The 24915-nt window shown below is 38.0% G+C and overlaps 1 protein-coding gene across 1 annotated transcript in view; it reads right to left on the bottom strand.

Annotated features, from left to right (window-relative positions):
* Positions 1-24915, bottom strand: part of C14H11orf65 (chromosome 14 C11orf65 homolog) — a 74873-nt gene that overhangs the window by 22649 nt on the left and 27309 nt on the right. The window contains exons 4-5 of the mRNA XM_025357033.1: positions 886-939; positions 553-753 (exon numbers count right to left, since the gene is read on the bottom strand). Of these exons, the coding sequence (XP_025212818.1) occupies positions 553-753; positions 886-939 (255 nt within the window). The remainder of the gene's footprint in view (positions 1-552; positions 754-885; positions 940-24915) is intronic.

A 24915-nucleotide genomic window follows, 5' to 3' on the forward strand; every position in this document is an offset into this window, starting at 1 on the left:
ACAATGTCTGGTATATGGTTGATATGCAATAGTTTATTAAACAAATGAATGAATTCATACCTTGATCATTTTTACTTTTCATACTTGGTATATTCTTTTGTTTGTTTTTGTTGTTGTTGTTTGTTTTTTTTTGAGACAGAGTCTCACTCTGTTGCCCAGGCTGGAGTGCAGTGGTGCCATCTCAGCTCAAAGTGCTGGGATTACAGGCATGAGCCACAGTGCCTGGTCATACTTAGTGTTAATATATTCAACAACCACATTCTACAATCCGCATACTGAGTATATAATCTGCTGAGTACCAGAGAGTATCTAAAGATGGCCTAGATTCAAAGTGGATAATTAAAAGTAAAATTAAATGTAATAAAAAGATAAATTGCTGTGCCTTGAAGTATTATTAGCAACCCCCGAGTAGCTAACTTAAGCAAAATGTATCAATTAAATTACTAGGATTTATTATTTTAAAAAATGATTTTAAAATTAATTTTAAAATTAAATACAAAAATACAAATGGGTTTCTAAATACATAAGATTAAAAATTAACATTTTTCTTACTGTATCAGAAACTGGCCTCCAGCCATTGTTTTCTATACGATGATACCAGCCACTATGATCCTCTTCCTGAAGATGATCATTTTTATTATGAGATGTATGCTTTGCTGGAAGTTTTGCATAATTTCTAGGGCTGTTAGCACACAGATCTTCAATAGGTCTGTGAGTAAAAATCTTATAGTATATATCAGGTGGAAATTTAACCTGTAGATGGAAAAGTTCAAAGAACCATTGTAATGTTAACTACAAAAATGTTTTACATTTAAAAAATTACATTGTTTTAATTTCATAAAAATGTGCCTTAAAACTACCAAATAAGCATTCATCCATACTTACTCCACCTAATCTGAATCGCACATGAATGCCAGCAGCAGCATCTAGAAGCTCTGCCTATAAGAAAATATATCATTCTTATATATTATTCTTCAGGATTCTGTATGTATCAATTCACTACTTCTCATTCTATTATTTTAAATAATTGCTAAATATTGACTATTTAGGAAATAGGTCAAGTGAACCAACCTCAGACAATCAATTTTAAATTAGAAAAATTGTTTAAAAAATTTTTTTGAGATGGGATTTCACTTTGTTGCCCAGGCTGGAGTGTGGTGGCACAATCTCAGCTCACTGCAGCCTTAACCTCTTGGGCCAAGCAGTGCTCCCATCTCGGCCTCCCAAATAGCTGAGACTACAGGTATGCACCACCATGCCTGGTTAATTTTGTATTTATTTATTTTTTTTCATGTAGAGACAAGAGTCTATGTTGCCAGGTTGGTCTCGAATTCTTGGCCTCAACTGATACTCCTGTCTTGGCCTCCCAAAGTGCTGAGATTACACGCGTGAGCCAAGGTGCTCAGCCATTTAAAAATTTTTTTTGTAATTAGTAAATATTTTATAAGCTAAGTACTTAATTTCTTATGGACATCAATAACTAATACAGCTTCTATGTTAAATGAAAAAATGATACCAAACTGTTTCCTCTTTATACAATATATAAACATAAAAGCCAAGTAATTTTTTACTCATAAAATTTAACTTTTAAATAAGTCGTCAAATATTACATATAAAATATTATCTTACAGGTAAATTCAAAGAAAAAATTATGACTGAGCAACCTAAATTCAACAGTAGATGACCTTTTCTAATTAGCTATTGTTAAATTTGAAAAGCCATGTTTAAAATTCTCGGCTAGGCGTGGTGGTTCATACCTGTAATCCCAACACTTTGGGAGGCTGAGGAGGGTGGATTGTTTAAGGTAAGGAGTTCTGAAGCCAGCCTGGCCAACATGGTAAAACCCCGTCTCTACTAAAAATACAAAAATTAGCTGGGTGTGGTATTGGGTGCCTGTTAATTCCAGCTACTCTCGAGGCTGAGGCAGGAGAATCGCTTGAACCGGGGAGGTGGAGGCTGCAGTGAGCAGAGATTGCACCACTGCACTCCAGCCTGGGTGACAGAGACTCCGTCTCAATAAATAAATACATAAAATAAAATAAAATAATGTAAGAATTGTATATAATAGGTTTTCTAGATTTTAGTTTGGTATGCTGCACCAAATGGAAAGTAGAGAAAAAAATTCTTGGTCCTTTATCGGAAGGCAGTTCAATCTGGTCTCCTGATCATATTAGGTTAGATCAGAAAATAGATGCTATTCAAACTGTAGAATCTTAAAGACAACATTAATTTTGCCAAATAATCTTCTCTTGACTAAAAATTTTATGAATTCAAATATGAAGTGTGAGATCCTGTTATAAAACCTATTTTCTGTATTTGAACTGTAATAATATACATACATACATTTTTTCACTAAGGTGGACAGATCTTAAGTGTACAGCTCCATGAATTTTTACATATGTATTGTACTCTCTTGTGCTTGGCTTCTTTTGCTCAACATGCATCTGTGATAAATCTCTAAGATTCATGTATGTAGTTGTAGATAGCAGCAGTTAGTTCTTTTTCACTGCTATCTACCATTCCATCATATAATAGAATATATGACAATTTATATTATTGTTGGACATTTGATATGTCTCTAGTTTTGGGTTAAAATGAATAAAACTACTGTGAACATTCATTTTTATGTCTTCTGTGGGTTATAGCAATCATTTCTCTTTGTTACATACCCAGAAATGAAATATGAGAGGTCATGAGGTATATGGTACGTAAGTATATAGATGGCCCCGACTTACAGTGGTTCAACTTACAATTTTGACTACAATGGTGTGAAAGTGATATGCATTCAGTAGAAATCACACTTCAAATTTTGAATTTTGATCTTTTCCCAGGCCAGCAATATGTGGTATGATGCTCTTGTTGTGATGCTGGGCAGTGGCAGTAAGCCACAGCTTCCAGTCAGTCACATGATCATGAGGGTAAACAACTGATACTCTACAACAGGGGTCCCCAACCTCCAGGCCATGGACTGGTACCAGTCCGTGGCCTGTTAGGACTGAGCCGCACAGCAGGAGGTGAGCGTCAGGAGCATTACTGCCTGAGCTCCCCATCCTGTCAGATCAGCAGCAGCATCAGATTCTCACAGGCACACAAACCCACTTGTGAACTGCACATGCACAGGATCTAGGTTGCACACGCCTTATGAGAATCTAATGCCTGGTGATCTGCAGTAGAACAATTTCATCCCAAAACCATCCTCCATATCCCAAGTCTGTGGTAAAATTATCTTCCACTAAACCAGTCCCTGGCACCAAAAAGTTAGGACTGCTGCTCTACAGTATAGACTAAGTTAAACTGGTAAGTTATGTTTGGCAGGTTAGGTGTATTTAATGCAGTTTTTACTTATGATATTTTCACTTTACGATGAGTTTATCTTAACATAACACTGCCATAAGCCAAGGAGCATCTGTAATTTGCTGTACTAGTGACTACCAAAGAGTTTTCCAAATTTTTGTAACAACCCTGTACCAGCAATATATGAGAGTTCTGGTTGCTCCGTCTCCTTATCAACATTTGGTACTGTCAATCCTTCTAATTTTAGCCATTCTGGTGGGGTTATAATGGTAGCTCACTGTAGTTTTTATTTGTATTTTCGTATGACTAACCATGCTGAGCACCTTGCATATGCTTATTGGCCATATGGATCTATCAGTCATGCTAGTGGTTTATCAATTTTATTAACCTATTCAGTGAACCAACTGGCTTTTACTTGCATAGTGGCACCATCATGGTTAAATGCAGCCTCAACCTCCCCAGTTCAACTGATGCTTCTACCTAACCATTCCAAGTAGCTGGGACTACAGGCATGCACCACCGTGACAGGCTAATTTTTTTTTTTATTTTTTGTAGGTAAGGGGTTTCTCCATGTTGCCCAGGCTGGTCTCAAACTCCTGGGCTCAAGCGATCTGTGCACCTTGGCTTCCCAAAATGCTGGGATTACAGGTGTAAACCACCCTGCCAGCCACTTCTACTTTCTATTCATTGATACCTGATTTTATCTTCACTATTTCCTTCCTTTCACTGTTTTTTTTTTTTTTTTTTTTTGAGACAGAGTCTCGCTCTGTCACCCAGTCTGGGGTGCAGTGGCCCGATCTTGGCTCACTGCAACCTCTGCCTCCTGAGTTCAAGCGATTCTCCTACCTCAGCCTCCTGAGTAGGTGGGATCAGAAGCGCGCACGACCACGACTAATTTTTTTGTAGTTTTAGTAGAGACGGGGTTTCACCATGTTGGTCAGGCTGGTCTCGAACTCCTAACCTCGTGATCCCCCTGCTTCAGCCTCCCAAACTGCTGGGATTACTGGCATGAGCCACCATGCCCGGCCCCCTTCCTTTTACTTTCTTTGGGATTAATTTGGTTATCTTTTTCTAGCTTGAAGTATAAACTTGGTAAACTGATTTTTAATTTTTCTTATTTTCTAATATTTGCATTTAGAGGCATAAATTTCTGTCTGAGCTCTACTTTAGATACATTCCATAAGTTTTGATGTCATATTTTCATTATGACTTAGTATAAAATATATTCTAATTTTCTCTTTTAATCCATAGATTATTTAATCTCATGTGCTTAATTCGCAAAAATGTGGTGGTTTTCTACTTCTGTACTCTCATTAATTTTTTGTTTAATTCCACTGACACTAGAAAACATTCTCTGTGATTTCAAACCTTGGAAATTTGTTGACACTTTCATTAAATCCAAGCATGTGATCTATTATGGGAAACATTTTCTATGCACTTAAAAACAACATTACTTTTGCAGAACTTCAGACATTTTGCAGTGTTGCAAAAGTAGTAACAGTGTTCTCTCTATATATCAATCAGGTAAAGAATTTAAAATCTACAATATCTGTACTAAATTTTTTTGCATGCTTGTTTCTATCAGTTACCAAGAGAGTTGTGTTAAAATCTTTGACTATGCTTGATGATTACTATATTTCTTCTGGTAATTATGTAAATTTTTGTCTTATAAGTACAGAATTTTTATATTTTTCTGTTGAACTTACTCTATCATTATGAAACTGCCCTCTTTATAGCTCACAAACTTTATTCCTTAAAGCTTAATTTGTCCAATACTAACATAATGACACTGATTTTCTTTTTTTTTTTTTTTTTTGAGATGGAGTCTCACTCTGTCATCCAGGCTGGAGTGCAGTGGTGTGATCTCAGCTCACTGCAACCTCCCGCTCCTGGGTTCAAGTGATTTTCCTGCCTCAGCTTCCCGAGTAGCTGGGACTAACTTTTGCCTGACTAAATTTTGTATTTTTAGTAGAAACGGGGTTTCACCATGTTGGCCAAGCTGGTCTCGAATGCCTGACCTCAAGTTATCCACCCACCTCGACCTCCCAAAGTGTTGGGATTATAGGCGTGAGCCACCGTGCCTGGTCTGACTTTCTTTTAATTAAAGTTTGCATGATGTATATTTTTCCATTGTCTTATTCTTATTGTTTTCTATTCTTATTGTTTAAAGTATGCCTGAAAAATAATAAATAGATAGGGTTTTTGTCAGTCTGACAACCTTTGCTTTCATTTGGGTTCTTTAGTCTATTTACATGTAAAACATACACATGAAATCATATAAAATGCTCACTTAAAACCAGAGAAGGCAGAAAAAGAAAGGAATATAGAAAAAAAATGGCAACAAACAGGAAACAATTACAAATAGAATAAATATCAATTGAACTATATCAACAACTTTAAATGTCAATGATCTACCTATACCAATTAAAAAGGGCATATCAGAGACTGTCAGAGTGAATAAAAAATCAAGACCCAACTATATGTTATCCACAAGCAACCCACTTTAAATATAAAGACACAGATTAATAACAAAGAAAAGAACAAAGACCAACCTGGGCAATATAGTGAGACTCTGACTCCACACAAAAAAATTTAAAATTAGCTGGGTGTGGTGGCATGCACTAGTAGTCCCAGCTACTTCAGAGGCTGGGGCGGGAGGATCACTTGAGCCTGGGAGGTCAAGGGCTGCAGTGAGTGACCCATTATGACACCACCGCACTCCAACCTGGACAACAGAGTGAGGCTTTATCGAAGAGGAAGAAAGAAGAAAGAAGAAGAAAGACATATGATACTAATAGAATGAAAACCAAACTGCTATACTAATTTCAGACAAGGCCAAATTCAGATCAAGGAAAATTGTCAGGACTAAATGGAGCATTACATGATGATAATGTAAGTACTTAACAACAAAGCAGCAAAATATGTGAAGCAAAAACTGATAAAACTGCAAGAAAAAATATAGTAATTTACTATTATAATTGGAGATTTCAATAACCCTCTATCGGGAATTGACAGATTCAGCAAGGCAGAAAACCAGTAAGGCCATAATTGAACTGAACAGCAGCACAAATTAACTGGATCCAATTGACATTTATAAAACACTTCTTCGAACAACAGAATACATATTCTTCTCAAGCACAGACAAATTATTTGGCAAGACAGACCACGTTTTGGGCCATAAAACACACCTTAACACATTTTTTTATTTGTACAAATTTATGCAGTACATGTGCAATTTTGTTACAAACATAGAATGCAGAGTGGTCAAGTCAGGACTTTTAGAGTATCCATCACCCAATTAATGTACATTGTATCCATTAACTAATTTCTCATCCTCCACTTCCCTCCAACCAGCTCATCATTCCAACTCTCCATTGTCTATCACTCCACTCTCTACATTCATGTGTATACATTTTTAGCACCCACTTCTATGTCAGAACATTTGATACATATATAAGATCATGTCATCAGTAAAAAAAAGAGACTCTGACTTCTTATTTTCCCATTTGAATGCCTTTTATTTCCTTCTCTTGCCTGATTGCTCTGGCTAGGACTTCAATACTGTCCTGAATAGGAGTGGTAATAATGAGCATCCTTGTCTTTTTCCAGTTCTTACAGGTAGTGCTTTCAACTTTTCCCTGTTCCGTACAATATTAGCTGTGGATTTGTCATATATGGGCCTATCTTAACAAATTTAAAAGGAATAGAAATCATACAAAATATACTCTCATACCTCAATAGTATTAAACTAGAAATCAGTAACAGAGAGATAGCTGGAAAACTCCAAAACTTGAAAATTAAATAACACACTTCTAAATAACAAGTAGGTCAAATAAAGAGCCTGAAGAGAAGTTAAAAATACTTTGAAATAAATGAAAATGAAAATATAACTGACTAAAATTTAAGGGATTCAGCAAAAACAGAGCTTACAGGAAAATTTATAGTACTGAATGTGTGTATTAGAAAACAAAAAAGATCTGAATGAAATAATCTAATGTTCTGCCTTGAGGGACTAGAAAAGCAAAGCAAATTAAATTCAAAGAAAGCAGAAGAAAATAAATAATAAAGATTAGAGCAGAAATCAATGAAATTGATAACAAGAAATCTAGAGAGAAGAGAAACAAAAAGCTGGCTTGAAAAGATCAATAAAATTGGTAAGCTCCTGGCTAGGGTAACTAAGAAAAAAAGACAGATATTACACATTACTAATATCAGAAATGGTCCTTGTCATTTCTGTCTAATTGAATACTTTATTGTCATGATGATGGGTTACTCTTCATGGACATCTTAATCTTCCACACACATCCCCTTTTTTTTGGAATAAAATTTGGCAAGAATGAAAATGGTGAAGAAAAAAAAGAAGAAAAATACAGGTCATCACTACTGATTGCATGGACACTAAAAAGGATAATAAACAAATTTTCGCACAAATCCAACACCCATTCATGATAAAAACTTTAGCAAACTACGACTAGAGGGGAACCTCCTCTACTTAATAATATCTATAAGAAATATACACTTGACATCATACTTAATGGTGAGAAACTAAATGTTTTCCTACAAAGATGTCCCCTCACCTTTTCTATTCAACATCACACTGGAAGTCCTAGCTAATGCAATAAAACAAGAAAGGAAAATGAAAAGTATACAGATTGAGAAGGGGGAAAAAGAACTGTCTTTGTTCACAGATGACATGATCGTCTATGTTAAAAAATCCCAATGAATCACAAGGTTAATACACTAATCAACTGCTTTATTATAAACCAGCAATAAGCAACTGAAATTTGAAATTTTAAAACACAATGTCATTTATATCAGCACCCAAAAAAGTAAAATACTTAGGTATAAATCTAACAAAATATATAAAAATCAATATGAGGGAAACTACAAGACTGTGATAAAGGAAATCAAAGAAGATTTAAATGAATGGAGAGAGATTCCATACACCCGAATAGGAAGACTCAGTATTGTCGAGATGTCTGCTCTTCCCTTCTTTCTTGATCTATAGATTCGATGCAATCTCAATCAAAATCCCAGGAACTTATTTTATGTATAAGGACAAACTGATTATAAATTTTAAGTGGAAAGGCAAAAGACCCAGAATAGCCACTACAATATTGAAGGTGAACAACAAAGTTGGAGAATTGACACTACCCAACTTCAAGACCTACCATGAAACAACAATAATCAAGACAGTGTGGTACTGGTAAAAGAATAGACAAATAAATCAACGGAACAGAACAGAGAGCCCAGAAACAGACCCACACAAACATAGTTAACTATTCTCCGACAAAGGAGCAAAGGCAATTTAGTGGAGAAAGAATAGTCTTCAACAAATGGTGCTGGAACACCATTTGGACATTGTGGGAATCCACGTTCAAGAAAAAAAAAAAATCTAGACAAAGATCTTACACCTTTCACAAAACAGTAACTGAAAATGGATGAAAACTTAAATATCAAATGCAAAACTGTATAACTCTTAGAAGATAACACAGGAGGAAATCTAGGTGAGCTTGGCTTTGGTAATGACTTTTTAGATATAACACCAAAAGCATAATAGATAGGATGGACTTCATTAAAAAGTTGTACTCAATGAAGGGCATTAAGATAATGAAAAGACAAGTCATAAACTGGGAAGAAAATACTTGCAAAACACATATCTGATAAAGGGCTGGTATTTAAAATATACAAAGAACTCTTTAACCTTCACTATAAGAAAACAAACAATCTGAATTAAAAATGGGCAAAGGACCTGTAAAGCTATCTCACTAGAGAAGATATACAGACGACACATAAGCATATGAAAAGATGGTCAGCGTTGTATGTCATTAGGGAATTACAAATTAAAACAACAATGAGGGCCCTGGCATAGTGGCTCAAGCCTGCAATCACAGCACTTTGAGAGGCTGAGGCAGGTGGATCACTTGAGGTCAGGAGTTTGAGACCAGCCATGGCTAACATGGTGAAACCCTGTCTCTATTAAAAATGCAAAAATTAGACGGGTGTGATGGGGTGTGAATACCAGCTACTCAGGACACTGAGGCAGGAGAATACTTGAATCTGGGAGGCAGAGGTTGCAATGAGCCGAGATTGTGTCACTGCACTCCAGCCTGGGCAACAGAGACTCCATCTCAAAACAACAACAACAACAAAACAAAAACAATGAGATACCTCTATACACCTGTTAGAAGGACCAAATTCAAATACTGACAACACTAGATGCTAGCAAGGATGTGGAGCGGTAATTCTTTGCTGGTGGGAATGCAAAATGGCACAGCAACTTTGGAAAAAGTTTGGCAGCTTCTTATTGAATTAAATGTACTCTTACCATAAGATCCATCAATAGCGAATTTAAAAGTATAACAGCCAGAGTATATAAGTCAAAGGGGATAATGAGAAATAAGTGCATTGTCTGGGAGAAGATAAAAATGCAAAACTATATATGATTTCATAAGTCAAATATGCATGTTGCAATCTCTTGAATAAGTGTAAAAGAATGATAATATATAGAGAAAAACATAAAACAAAAAAACTCATTCCCATAGAAGGCCATAACATGTTGAAAAAGAATGTAGAACGTCTGAGACATAAAGAGAGTAAATAGTAACAGGGTAGATTTAAATTCCCAAATATCAGTAATTACATTACATGTGAATGAAGTAAATGTTATGACAAAAGACAAAGAGTATCTTACTGGATAAAAAATGTTAGCTAACAACCTGCTGCCAGGCCAGGCACAGAGGCTCACGCCTGTAATCCTAGCACTTTGGGAGGCTGAGGTGGGAGGACTGCCTGAGTTCAGGAGTTTGAGACCAGCCTGGGCAGTATGGCAAAACCCCATCTCTACTAAAAATACAAAAAATTAGCTGGGCGTGGTGGCGCATGCCTGTAATTCCAACTGCTGGGGAGGCTGGGGCACAAAAATGCTTGAACCCGGGAGGTGGAGGTTGCAGTGAGCTGAGATACATACTGCCACTTCACTCTAACCTGGGCAACAGAACGAGACTCTGTCTCAAACAAACAAACAAAACCCCTGCTACCTACAAAAAGACACAGCAAAAATGTAAATATTCAGAATGTTGGAAGTAAAATAACAGGAAAGATATACCATGCAAATAAGAGACAGCTGGTGTGCACATGTTCTCACTCATAATGGGAGTTGAACAGTGAGAACGAACATATGGACACAGGGAGGGGAACATCACACTCCGGGACCTGTCGAGGGGTGGAGGACTAGGGGAGGGATAGCACTAGGAGAAATACCTAATGTAGATGACAGGTTGATGGGTGCAGCAAACCACCATGGCATGTGTATACCTATGTAACAAACATGCACATTCTGCACATGTATTCCAAAACTTAAAGTATGGTAATAAAAAAAGGAAAGACAATATTACTGCCAATAAAACTTTCTGATTTGTTTAAAAAAAAAAAAAAAAAGAGACAGTTGGTGTGGTTGTATTAATACCAGAAATTTGAGACCTTAAGGGATACACTTTATAACGATAAAAGGTTCAATTCAAGAAAGATATGATAACCTTAAGTATTCACTTAATAACATGGTCTCAAATATATATAAACTACCAGAAAAATAGACATATATTCAGTCACAGTGCAAGCTTTTAATACATATCTCTCAGTAACTGATAGTATAACTAGACAAAAATATTCAGTAAGGCTATAGATGATTTATCAACATAACTGAAAAACTTGACCTAACTGACATCCATGCACTACTATGCTCAATAACTAGAAAACATATATTCTTTTCAAGTACAGATAAAAATTTATTAAAAATAGACAATTAACAGAAGATTGAAAGTACAGCATAATCAAGATAAGGGCTGAGGACAAAAAGATAACTGGCTAATTTCCAAATGTCCAGGAATTTAAAAGTACAATTCTAAATAACTGAAATAAAGTAGAAATTTTAAAATATTTTAAATTGAATTTGATATGAAAATATGACATATCAAAACTTGTAAGCTGCAACTAAAACCATTCTTAGATAAAAATTTATGTTCTTAAATACATACACCAGAAAAGGCTACAAATCAGTAAATTCAGCATCCATTTCAAAAAGTTGGAAAAACAACAGCAAACAAGATTCAAAGAAAATATAAAGAAGGGAATAATAAACAGCAGAAAATGATGAGGTAGGACACAAATGAACAATACAAAGAAACAACAAAGCTAAAAATTGTTTTTGGAAAAGACTAACAAAAGTAATAAACTCCAAAGAGACTGCTCAAGAATAAAAAGAGGAGACGCAAATAACCAATACTAGGAATAAAATAAAGATAACTATTACAGATTCTAAGACATTAGAAAGATCATAAGAGGTATTATGAATAATTTTAAGCTAATAAATTTGAAAATTTATATGAAAACTTCCTAGAAAAATATAACTTATGAAAGCTAGCACAAGAAGAAATACAAAATAGAAATAGAACTATAATTCTAAATTGTAATTTAAAATCTTTTCATGGAGAAAACTCCTGGCACAGATGGCTTTATTAGTAAATCCTTACAAAGTACATTTAAGGACAAAATAACAATGTGAAAAAGAAATTCAGAAAGTAAAAAGAGTGAAAACATTCCCAATTTGTCTTAGGAGGCCAGTTAAATGTGATACCAAAATCTGACAAAGACAGTAAATTACATGTGCTGCAGAAACACAGGTGCAAATATTTATACCAAATATTAGCAACCTAAATTCAGTGATATTTCAAAGGGATAAGATAATTATAACCAAAATGTACCTATTCTAGGAATGCTAAGAAGATTTAACATTCAAACAAAAAATAAGAACAAAAGAAAAATAGTATCTTAATTAAAGCAAAAAAGGTCTCATAAAATTTAGCATCTGCTCTTGGATTTCTAAAAAAACTCTTGTCTGGGCACGGTGGCTCACGTCTATAATGCTAGCACTTTCAAAGGCCAAGCAAGGCAGGAGGATTGCTTGAGGACAAGAATTTGAGACCAGTCTGGGCAACATAAAAAGACTCTGTCCCTACAAAAAAACTTTTAAAAAATTAGTTGGGCATGGTGGCCCACACCTGGGGTCCCAGCTACTTGGGAGGCTGAGGTGGAAGGACCACTTGAGCCCACGAGGTTGAGGCTGTAGTGAGCTATGATGGCACCACTGCACTCCAGTCTGGGTAACAGAGTGAGACCTGGCCTCTAAAAACAAAATTAAAAAATTCTTTTAGCTCAACAGGAATACAAGGAAACTTCCTTAATCAGATAAAAGGATTCTATAACAAACAAACAAAAATAGCACACCTCATACTTAATGATGAAATATTGATCCTTCCCTCTGAAATCCAGGATAAGACAGTGGTTATAACTTCTATTCACCATTACTGAAGACTCCAGCCAGTGTATATTGGCAAGCAAAAGAAATAAAATGTATTGTGCTTGAAAAGGGAAAAACAAACTCATTGAGGATGTCATGATTGTTTATATTGAAAATCCAAAATAATCAATGTACACATTATTAGAATAAATGAGGATTGCAAAGTTGTTGGGAACAAAGCTAATATACAAAAATTGATTGTCTTTCTACATAATAGCATCAAAAATAAGAAAACAAAAATTTTGTAATTACCATTTATAGGAGCATTAAAAAGCAAGTTATAAACCTAACAAAAGAGATGCAAGGCCTCTCTATAGAAAACTATAAAGCATTTGTTGAGAGAAAATTTAGAAGAACTAAATAATATTTTAAATTAGGTTTTCCAAAAGAAGATGCTTATATGAAGTTTGAGTGCCACAGGTTTATTAGGGCTCAATACCTATGGAAGAAAGGGGAGGGAAGAAGAACTAGGCAGAAAAAGAGTTTGAACTTCAATGTAAGCCACACAAAGCCTGGGCCAATCCTGCTGGGACCTCTAAAGTGAATACTGCCAAAAGAGTTGATGCACATCACAATGGCTTCTAGACCCATCTCCTCACCCACCACCCTCTGCTCGGTCACTGGATGTGGGATTCCCTGGAAAGGGTTGACCTAGCATCAGGCAGTTCTTTGCAGTTAGGGTAGACACTGAAGATTCTCACAGCTGGAGGCTGTCTGTGGACTGCAGTCCCTGAGATTGGGTAGTAAATCCTTCTTAAAGAGGGATCTAAGCAGCCTATCCCTATTTCCCACAAATGTTCATGAATTAGAGCTCTCAGTATTGTCGTATCAGTTTTCCTCAAAATGAGCTAAATATTCAATACAATCCCAATCAACATTTCAATAGACTTTTAATTTAATTTTTTATTTTTTTGTAGAGATGGGGTCTCACTATGTTGCCCTGGTCTCAAACTTCTGAGCTCAAGTGATCCTCCTGTCTCAGCCTCCCAAAGTGCTGGGATTACAGGTGTGAGCCACCACACCTGGCCAAAATTCCAACAGACTTTAAAAATATGTTTTATTTTGGTAAAAATCCACACAACATAAATTAACCAATGGTGACATTTAGTACTTTCGTATTGTACAGCCACTATTTCCACAATATTTTCATCACTGCAAAAGGAAACCCCATATCTATCAAGCAGTCACTTCCTTCACTCTACCCCCAACACCTGGCAAGCACTAGTCATCTTTCTCTTTTTTGATAATCTCTATTTGTTCAGACATCCCCATGTATCTTTCTCCTCAGCTTCATTCTACCTAGATTTTTAGGTTTGCCAGTCCTTGCCTTGTCTGCCATCTATTGCCTGAGGTGGCTGCAGGTTGTAAACGATTTTAAATCCCATAAGCTGGCCCATTCCTGTGATGGCATGGAGAGGGGTGAAATAAAGGCAAGCCTCTGTGCAGGTTCCTCAGGGAACTGCCAGACAGATCAAAATGCACAACCAGGGCAGGTGCAATAGCTCACACCTGTAATCCCAGAACTTTGGGAGGCTGAGGTGAGTGGATCACCTGAGGTCAGGAGTTTGAGACCAGCCTGGCCAACATGGTGAAACCCTGTCTCTACTAAAAATACAAAAAAAAAATTAGCTGAGTGTGGTGGTGGCGCCTGTAATCCCAGCTACTTGGGAGGCTGAGGCAGGAGAATCACTTGAATCTGGGAGGCGAAGGTTGCAGTGAGCCGAGATCGCAACACTGCACTCCAGTCTGGGTGACAGAGCAAGACTCCATCTCAAAAACAAAGACACACACACACACACACACACACACACACACACACACACACACACAAACAAACTCACAAACAAAAAAACATAACCACAATTTTTGAGAACACGTTCTGAATTTTGCACTCTGGCCCCAGTAAGTCACACCAGGAATAGGGGCCTTTGTTTCTATGGCTGCTGCCAAGCTGGAGAACAAGGGATGTTTCATGGGTAGGCAAAAACACCACCCTGCTTTCTTAAAGTTTAGTAGCCTTTTTCTTCATTAAAAGCACTCCTCTGATTGCTCTAAGTTTTTAATTAGACTCCAGAGTTACAATAAAGTTGATTCTGACAGTTATTCTTTTTTTTTTTTTGAGATGAAGTCTCACACTGTCACCCAGGTTGGTGTGCAGTGGCACAATCTCGGCTCGCTGCAACCTCTGCCTCCCTGGTTCAAGTGATTCTCCTGCCTCAACCTCCCGAGTAGCTGGGACGACAGGCACATGCCACCACGCCCAGCTAATTTTTGTATTTTTAGTAGAGACAGGGTTCACTATGTTGGCCAGGCTGGTCTCGAACTCCTGGCCTCGTGATCCACCCGACTCAGCCGCCCAAAGTGCTGGGATTACAGGCGTGAACCATGGCACCGGCCGACAGTTATTCTTAGAACTCCTTACTCTACAATTTTCATTTCTCCAACAGATTTATTTTGGTGTGGAAATAGACAAGCTAATTCAAAGATTTATGTAGAAATAAAAAGCATTCAAGAATAGCCTGGAGTGTTTTCTTGAAGAAGAATTGTAAGACTGGGTGTCTTCTCTATCATTTAATAGGACTGCTATAAAGCTGTAATAGTTACGACAATAGTAGAAAAATAGACCAATAGAACAGACTAATACATAAAAGGCCACCTGATTTAATTATTTTAAAGGTGGCACTGCAGAACAGTAGGGACAGGATAGCATTTTCAATAAATAGTGTTTAATCACTTGGATATCTGCATGGAAGAATGAGAATGTTGACCTGGGCCGGGCATGGTGGCTCACACCTGTAATCCCAGCACTTTCGGAGGCCAAGGTGGGCAGATCATGAGGTCAGGAGATGGAGACCATCCTGGCTAACACAGTGAAACCCTGTCTTTACTAAAAATACAAAAAATTAGCCGGGTGTGGTGCCAGGCACCTGTGGTTCCAGCTACTAGAGAGGCTGAGGCAGGAGAATCACTGAACGTGGGAGGTGGAGGTTGCAGTGAGCCGAGATAGCACCACGGGACTCCACCCTGGGCAACACAGCAAGACTCTGTCTCAAAAAAAAAAAAAAAAAATGTTGACCTGTACCTCACACCATACACAAAAGTCAATCCCAGGTGGACTGTAGATCTAAGTATAAAAGGCAAATCAATAAATCTTGTATAATAGAATATTTTTATAACCTTTGAGTTGGAAAAGGTTATAAAAAGCACCAGCTGTGCATTCTGGCCAGATACTATGCTTTTCGCACGATACTCCCAACCCGCATACCAGGAGATTCCCTAGGGTGCCTATGCCAACAGGACCCTGGGTTTCAAGCACAAAATTGGGCAGCCCTTTGGGCAGACACCAAGCTAGCTGCAGTTTTTTTCATACTCCAGTGGTGCCTGGAATGCCAGCAAGACAGAACCATTCAGTCCCCAGGAAAGGGGGTTGAAGCCACAGAGCCAAGCGCTCTAGCTCAGCGGATCCCACCCAGACACAGCCTAGCAAACTAAGATCCACTGGCTTGAAATTCTCGCTGCCAGTCCAGCAACCTGAAGTCGACCTGGGATGCTCAAGCTTGGTGAGGGAGGGGTGTCTGCCATTACTGATGCTTGAGTAGGTGGTTTTCCCCTCACAGTGTAAACAAAGCTGCCAGGAAGTCTGAATTGGGCAGAGCTCACACTACAGTGCCAAAAAGCCACTGTAGCCAGACTGCCTCTAGATTCCTCCTCTCTGGGAAGGACATCTCTGAACGATACGCAGCAGTCCCAGTCAGGGGCTTATAGATAAAACTCCCATCTCTCTGTGACAGAGCACCTGGGGAAAGGGATGGATGTTGGTATAGCTTCAGCAGACTTAAACGTCCCTGCCTGCCAGCTCTGACGAGAGCAGAGGATCTCCCGGCACAGTGCTCAAGCTCTGCTAAAGGACAGACTGCCTCCTCAAGTGGGTCCCTGACCCCCGTGCCTCCTGACTGGGAGACACCTCCTTGCAGGGGTTGACAGACACCTCATACAGGAGAGCTCTGGATGGCACTTGGCAGGTGCCCCTCTGGGACAAAGCTTCCAGAGGAAGGAACAGGCAGCAATCTTTGCTGTTCTGCAGCCTCCACTGGTGATACCCAGGTAAACAGGGTCTGGAGTGGACCTCCAGCAAACTCCAGCAGACCTGCAGCAGAGAGGCCTGTTAGAAGGAAAACTAACAAACAGAAAGGAACAGCATCAACACCAACAAAAAGGATGTCCACACAGAAACCCCATTCGAAGGTCACCAACATCAAAGACCAAAGGTAGATAAATCCACAAAGATGAGGAAAAACCAGCACAAAATGGCTGAAAATTTCAAAAACCAGAACACCTCTTCTCCTTCAAAGTATCAGAACTCCTCGCCAGCAAGGGAACAAAACTGGATGGAGAATGATTTTGACGAATTGACAGAAGTAGGCTTTGGAAGGTGGATAATAACAAACTCCTCCAAGCTAATGGAGCATGTTCTAACCCATGCAAGGAAGCTAAGCACTTTTAAAAAGGTTATAGGAATTGCTCTCTAGAATAACCAGTTTAGAGAAGAACATAAATGACCTGATGGAGCTGAAAAACACAGCACGAGAACTTCATGAAGCATACACAAGTATCAATAGCTGACTCGATCAAGCGGAAGAAACTATATCAGAGATTGAAGATCAACTTAATGAAATAAAGCATGAAGACAAGATTAGAGAAAAAAGAACGAAAAGGAATGAATAAAGCCTCCAAGAAATATGGGACTATGTGAAAAGACCAAACCTACATTTGACTGATGTACCTGAAAGTGACGGGGAAAATGGAACCAAGCTGGAAAACACTCTTCAGGGTATTATTCAGGAGAACTTCCCCAACTTAGCAAGACAGGCCAACATTCAAATTCAGGAAATACAGAGAACACCACAAAGATACTCCTCAGGAAGAGCAACCCCAAATATGTAAACATCAGATTCACCAAGGCTGAAATGAAGGAAAAAATGTTAAGGGCAGCCAGAGAGAAAGGTCGGGTTACCTAGAAAGGGAAGTTCATCAGACTAACAGCAGATCACTCTGCAGAAACCTTACAAACCAGAAGAGAGTGGGGGCCAATATTCAACACTCTTAAAGAAAAGAATTTTCCACCCAGAATTTCATATCCAGCCAAACTAAGCTTCATAACCAAAGGAGAAATAAAATCCTTTATAGATAAGCAAATGCTGAGAGATTTTGTCACCATCAGGCCTGCCTTACAAGAGCTCCTGAAGGAAGCACTAAATATGGAAAGGAAAAGCTGGTACCAGCCACTGCAAAAACATACCAAATTGTAAAGACCATCAACACTATGAAGAAACTGCATCAACTAATGGGCAAAATAACTAGCTAGCATCATAATGACAGGATCAAATTCACACAGTAACAATATTAACCTTAAATGTAAATGGGCTAAATGCTCCAATTAAAAGACACAGACTCGCAAATTGGAGAGACTCAAGACCCACTGGCGTGCTGTATTCAGAAGACCCATCTCACATGCAAAGACACAGGTAGGCTCAAAATAAAGGGATGGAGGAATTTTACCAAGCAAATGGAAACCAAAAAAAAAAAAAAAAAAAAAAGGCAGAGGTTGCAATCCTAGTCTCTGATAAAACAGACTTTAAACCAACAAAGATCAAAAAAGACAAAGAAAGGCATTACATAATGGTAAAGGGATCAATGCAACAAGAACAGCTAACTATCCTAAATACATATGCACCCAATACAAGAGCACTCAGATTCATAAAGCAAGTTCTTAGAGACCTACAAAGAGACTTAGACTCCCACACAATAATAGTGGGAGACTTTAACACCCCACTGTCAATATTAGACAGATCAACGAGACAGAAAATTAACAAGGATATTCAGGACTTGAACTCAGCTCTAGACCAAGCAGACGTAATACACATCTACAGAACTCTCCACCCCAAAGCAACAAAAGATACATTCTTTTCAGCATCACGTCGCACTTATTCTAAATCGACCACCTAATTGGAAGTAAAACACTCCTCAGCAATCGCAAAAGAACGGAAATCCTAACAGTCTCTCATACCACACTGCAATCAAATTAGACCTCAGGATTTTAAAACTCACTCAAAACGGCACAACTACATGGAAACTGAACAACCTGCTCCTGAATGACTACTGGATAAATAATGAAACAAAGGCAGAAATAAATAAGTTATTTGAAACCAATGAGAACAAAGACACAACATACCAGAATCCCTGGGACACAGCTAAAGCAGTGTTTAGAGGGAAATTTATAGCACTAAACGGCCACAGGAGAAAGCGGGAAAGATCTAAAATCGACACCCTAACATCGCAATTAAAAGTACTAGAGAAGCAAGAGCAAACATATTCAAAAGCTAGCAGAAGACAAGAAATAACTAAGATCAGAGCAGAACTGAAGGAGATAGAAACACAAGACTTCAAACAATCAGTGAATCCAGGAGCTGTTTTTTTTTTTTTTTGAAAAGATTAACAAAATAGACCATTAGCCAGACTAATAAAGAAGAGAGAAGAATCAAATAGATACAATAAAAAATGAAAAAAGGTGATATCACCACTGATCCCAGAGAAATACAAACTACCATCAGAGAATACTATACACACCTCTTTGCAAATAAACTAGAAAATCTAGAAGAAATGGATAAATTCCTGGACACATACACCCTCCCAAGACTAAACCAGGAAGAAGCTGAATCCTTGAATAGACCAAAAACAAGTTCTGAAATTGAGGCAGTAATTAATAGGCTACCAACCAAAAAAATCGCAGGACCAGATGGATTCACAGCTGAATTCAACCAGAGATACAAAGAGGAGCTGGTACCACTCCTTCTGAAATTATTCCAAACAATAGAAAAAGGACTACTCCCTAACTCATTTTATGAGGCCAGCATTATCCTGATAACAAAACCTGGCAGAGACACAACAAAAAAAGAAAATTTCAGGCCAATATCCCTGATGAACGTCGATGCAAAAATCCTCCATAAAATACTGGCAAACCGAATCCAGCAGCACATCAAAAAGATTATCCATCACAATCAAGTCGGCTTCATCCCTGGGATGCAAGGCTGGTTCAACATACACAAATGAATAAATGTAATCCATCACATAAACAGAACCAATGACAAAAACCACGTGATTATCTCAATAGATGCAGAAAAGGCCTTTGATAAAATTCAACACCCCTTCATGCTAAAAACTTTCAATAAACTAGGTATTCATGGAACATATCTCAAAATAATAAGAGCTATTTATGACAAACCCACAGCCAATATCATACTGAATGGGCAAAATCTGGATGTATTTTTGAAAAAATACATTTTTGACAACTGGTATAAGATAAGGATGCCCTCTCTCACCACTCCTTTTCAACACAGTATTGGAAGTTCTGGCCAGAGCAATCAGGCAAGAGAAAAAAATAAAGGGTATTCAAATAGGTAGAGAGGAAGTCAAATTGTCTCTGTTTGCAGATGACATGACTGTATATTAAGAAAACCCCATTGTCTCAGCCCCAAATCTCCTTAAGCTGATAAGCAACTTCAGCAAAGTCTCAGTATACAAAATCAATGTGCACTCCTATACACCAATAATAGCCAAACAGAGACCCAAATCATGAGTGAACTCCCATTCACAACTGCTACAAAAAGAATAAAATACCTAGGAATACAACTCACAAGGGATGTGAAGGACCTCTTCAAGGAGAACTACAAATCACTGCTCAAGGAAATAAGAGAAGACACAAACAAATGGAAAAACATCCCATGTTCATGGATAGGAAGAATCAATATCATGAAAATGGCCATACTGCCCAAGGTAATTTATAGATTCTATGCTATCCCCATCAAGCTACCATTGACTTTCTTCACAGAATTAGAAAAAACTACTTTAAATTTCATATGGAACCCAAAAAGAGCCCATATAGCCAAGACAATCCTAAGCAAAAAGAACAAAGTTAGAGGCATCATGCTACCTGACTTCAAACTATACTACAAGGCTACAGTAACCAAAACAGCATGGTACTGGTACCAAAACAGATATATAGACCAATGGAACAGAACAGAGGCCTCAGAAATACCACCACACATCTCATCCTTGACAAACCTGACCAAAACAAGCACACCTTTGACACCATCTCATCTTTCACAAACCTGACAAAAACAAGCAATGGGGAAAAGATTTCCTATTTAACAAATAGTGCTGGGAAAAATGGCTAGCCATGCAGAAAACTAAAACTGGACCCCTTCCTTACACCTTATACAAAAATTAACTCTAGATGGATTAAAGACTTAAACGTAAGACCTAAAACCATAAAAATCCTAGAAGAAAACCTAGGCAATACCATCAGGACCTAGGCATGGGCAAAGACTTCATGATTAAAACACTAAAAGCAATGGCAACAAAACCCAAAAGTGACAAATGGGATCTAATCAAACTAAAGAGCTTCTGCACAGCAAAAGAAACTATCGTCAGAATGAACAGGCAACCTACAGAATGGGAGAAAATTTTTGCAATCTATCCATCTGACAAAGGGCTAATATCCAGAATCTATAAGGAACTTAAACAAATTTACAAGAAAAAAACAACCTCATCAAAAAGGGGATGAAGGATATAAACAGATGCTTCTCAAAAGAAGACAATTATGTGGTCAACAAACATATTTTAAAAAGCTCAGCATCACTGCTCATTACAGAAATGCAAATCAAACCCAAAATGAGATACCATCTCATACCAGTTAGAATGGCAATCATTAAAAAGTCAGGAAAGAATAGATGCTGGAGAGGATGTGGAGAAACAGGAACACTTTTACACTGTTGATGGGAGTATAAATTAGTTCTACTATTGTGGAAGACAGTGTGACAATTCCTCAAGGATCTAGAACCAGAAGTACCATTTGACCCAGCAATCCCATTACTGGGAATATACCCAAAGGATTATAAATCATTCTACTATAAAGACACATGCACACGTATGTTTACTGGAGCACTGTTCACAATAGCAAAAACTTGGAACCAACCCAAGTGCCCATCAGTGATAGGCTGAATAAAGAAAATGTGCCACATATACACCATGGAATACATGCAGCCATAAAAAAGGATGTGTTCATGTCCTTTGCAGGGACACGAATGAAGCTGGAAACCATCATTCTCAGCAAACTAACACAGGAGCAGAAAACCAGACACCACATGTTCTCACTCATAAGTGGGAGTTGAACAATGAGAACACATGGACACAGGGAGGGGAACATCACATACTAGGGCCTGTAGAGGGGTTGGGGGCTAGAGGAGGGATAGCATTAGGAGAAATACCTAATGTAGACGACGGGTTGATGGGTGCAGCAAATCACCATGATACGTGTATACCTATGTAACAAACCTGCACATTCTGCACATGTATCCCAGAACTTAAAGTACTAAAAAATGAACAAACAAAAAACCAAAAACCAAAACAAAACAAAAAACACCAGCTTGCTGTAGTGGCTCACACCTGTTATCCCAGCACATTGGGAGGCCAAGGCATAAGGATTGCTTGAGCCCAGGAGTTTGAGACCAGCCTGCGCATCCTAGGGAGACCCCATCTCTACAAAAAATGAAAAAAATTAGCTGGGCATGGTGGCATATGCCTGTTTCTCCAGCTACTTGTGAGGCTGAGGTGGGAGGATCGTTTGGGCCCAGGAGGTTGAGGCTGCAGTGAACTGTGATCACACCACTGTGCTCCAGCCTGGGAGACAGAACGAGACCCTGTCTCAAAAAAAGAAAAAGAAAAAAGAAAAAAAAAAAAACAAATTAAAAAGGCACCAACCATATAGGAAAATATTGATAAACTGAACTACATTAAAATTGAGAACTTTGTTAATCAAAAGACACCACTGCTTCAAAATAACCTAGAGGTTGTAGAAAGTGGGTAGAGGTATAGATGAAACAAGATTGGTTATGAATCGCTAATTTTTTTTTTGTTTTTTTGTTTTTTTGGTTTTTTTTGAGACGGAGTCTCGCTCTGTCCCCAGGCTGGAGTGCAGTGGTCGGATCTCAGCTCACTGCAAGCTCCGCCTCCCGGGTTCACGCCATTCTCCTGCCTCAGCCTCCCGAGTAGCTGGGACTACAGGCGCCCGCCACCTCGCCCGGCTAATTTTTTGTATTTTTTAGTAGAGACGGGGTTTCACCGTGTTAGCCAGGATGGTCTCGATCTCCTGACCTCGTGATCCGCCTGTCTCAGCCACCCAAAGTGCTGGGATTACAGGCTTGAGCCACTGCGCCCGGCCGATGAATCGCTAATTGTTGAAGCTAGATGATGGGTACAGGGTACATGGTGGCTTTTGACTTTACTCTTTCTCCTTTTGCATATATTTGACATTTTTAATAATAAAAAATCAAAGGAAAGACTCCATTAAGAGAGTGACAAGTCATAGAGTGAAAAAAAGATGCATGTAACACAGATAACGGACAAAGGGCTTCTATAAAGAATATATAACCCTTGTGCTTTATTGGTGAGAGTACAAAATGGTACAGCCACTGTGGAAAACAGTTGCTCCTAAAAAACTTAAAAATGGAATTACCATATGATCCAGCAATTCCACTTCTGGATATATACACAAACGAATTAAAAGAAGGGTCTCAAAGAGATAATTGTATAACCATTCATAGAAGCATTATTCATACTAGCTAAAACATGGAAGCAACCCAAGTGTCCATCAGTGGACGAGTACAATGTAGTATATACACACAATGGAATATTATTCAGCCTTAAGAAAAGAAAGAAATCCTGCAATAAACTATTACATGGGTGAATCTTGACACTGTGCTAAGTGACATAAGCCAATCACAAAAAGACAAGTACTGTATAATTCTACTCCTATAAGATAATTAGTCAAATTCATAGCGACAGAAGGTAGAATGGTAGTTGCTGGGAGATAGGTGGAAGGGAAAATTAGGAGTTACTGTTTAATGAAGATAGAGTTTTGGTTTTATAAGATGAAAAGATTTATGGAGATGGGTGGTGGTGATGGTTGGTGATGGTTACACACATTATAAATGTGTTTAGTACCACTGAACTGTATTCTTAAAAATGGTTAAGATAGTAAATTTTATATTATGTGTACTTTACCACAAAAAATAAGTTGAGAAAAAAGAAGTAGTTAAAAAAAAATACAAAGAACTGATTTTTAAAAGACCAATAAGGGGTACAGTGGCTTACGCCTGTAATCCCAGCACTTTGGGAGGCCAAGGTGGGCAGATCACTTGAGTCCAGGAGTTCGAGACCAGCTTGAGCAACATGGCAAAACCCTGTCCCTACTGAAAATACAAAAAATTAGCTGGACACAGTGGCATGCGCCTATAGTCCCAGTTATTCATGGGGCTGAAGCAGGAGGATTGCTTGAGTCCAGGAGGTTGAGGCTGCAGTGAGCCCTGATCGTGCCACTGCACTCCAGCCTGGGTGACAGAGTGAGACCCTGCCTTAAAAAACAAACAAACAAACAAAAAACCCCAAAACCCATAAGGATAGGGAATACACACACACACACACACACACACACACACACACACACACAGAGGAGACTTGAATAAGCACTTTCCACATCACAAAAGTATCAGGGAAATACAAATTACAAACTGACAATATTATGTATTGGTGAGAATGTAAAGCACTAAGAATACCAAAGATTGCTAGTGCAAATATAAATTAGTACAATAGCTTTGGGAAATAATCTGGCATTATCTCCCAGAGTTGTGATAAGCATAATTTGTAGCTCAGCAATTCCATTTCTAGGTGTAGTATAAACAAACAAAAAAAAATGTGTACACTTATCCATGAGGAGACATAAAAATTCCCAGAAACAGTTATTATAATAGCCCCAAACTAGAAAAAATACAAAGGTCAATCAACTGTAGAATGAATAGCAATACACTCATAAAAGTGAATAATGCCTATTAATTAAAAATGAATGAATTTTAGCTATGTAAATGTATTGTTGGATGAACAAATATATACCCCAAGCATAGTATAGGATTCTATTTATATACAGTTCAAAAACAGAAAATTAAAGTATTATGTTAGAATATAAAATAGTGGTTACCTTTTGGAAGAAGGGAGTTGGCAGTGATTTGTAGGGTACCTGAAGGGAGTGATTTGGAGTATGAAAACATTGATCTGGGTGATGGTTACATAGGTGTTTGCTTTGTGATGATTCATTGAGCTATATATTTATGTTTTATGAACTTTCAACATATGTGTAATACTTATTAAAA

The sequence above is a fragment of the Theropithecus gelada genome, chromosome 14, assembly GCF_003255815.1.
Source record: "Theropithecus gelada isolate Dixy chromosome 14, Tgel_1.0, whole genome shotgun sequence".
Lineage (NCBI taxonomy): Eukaryota > Metazoa > Chordata > Mammalia > Primates > Cercopithecidae > Theropithecus > Theropithecus gelada.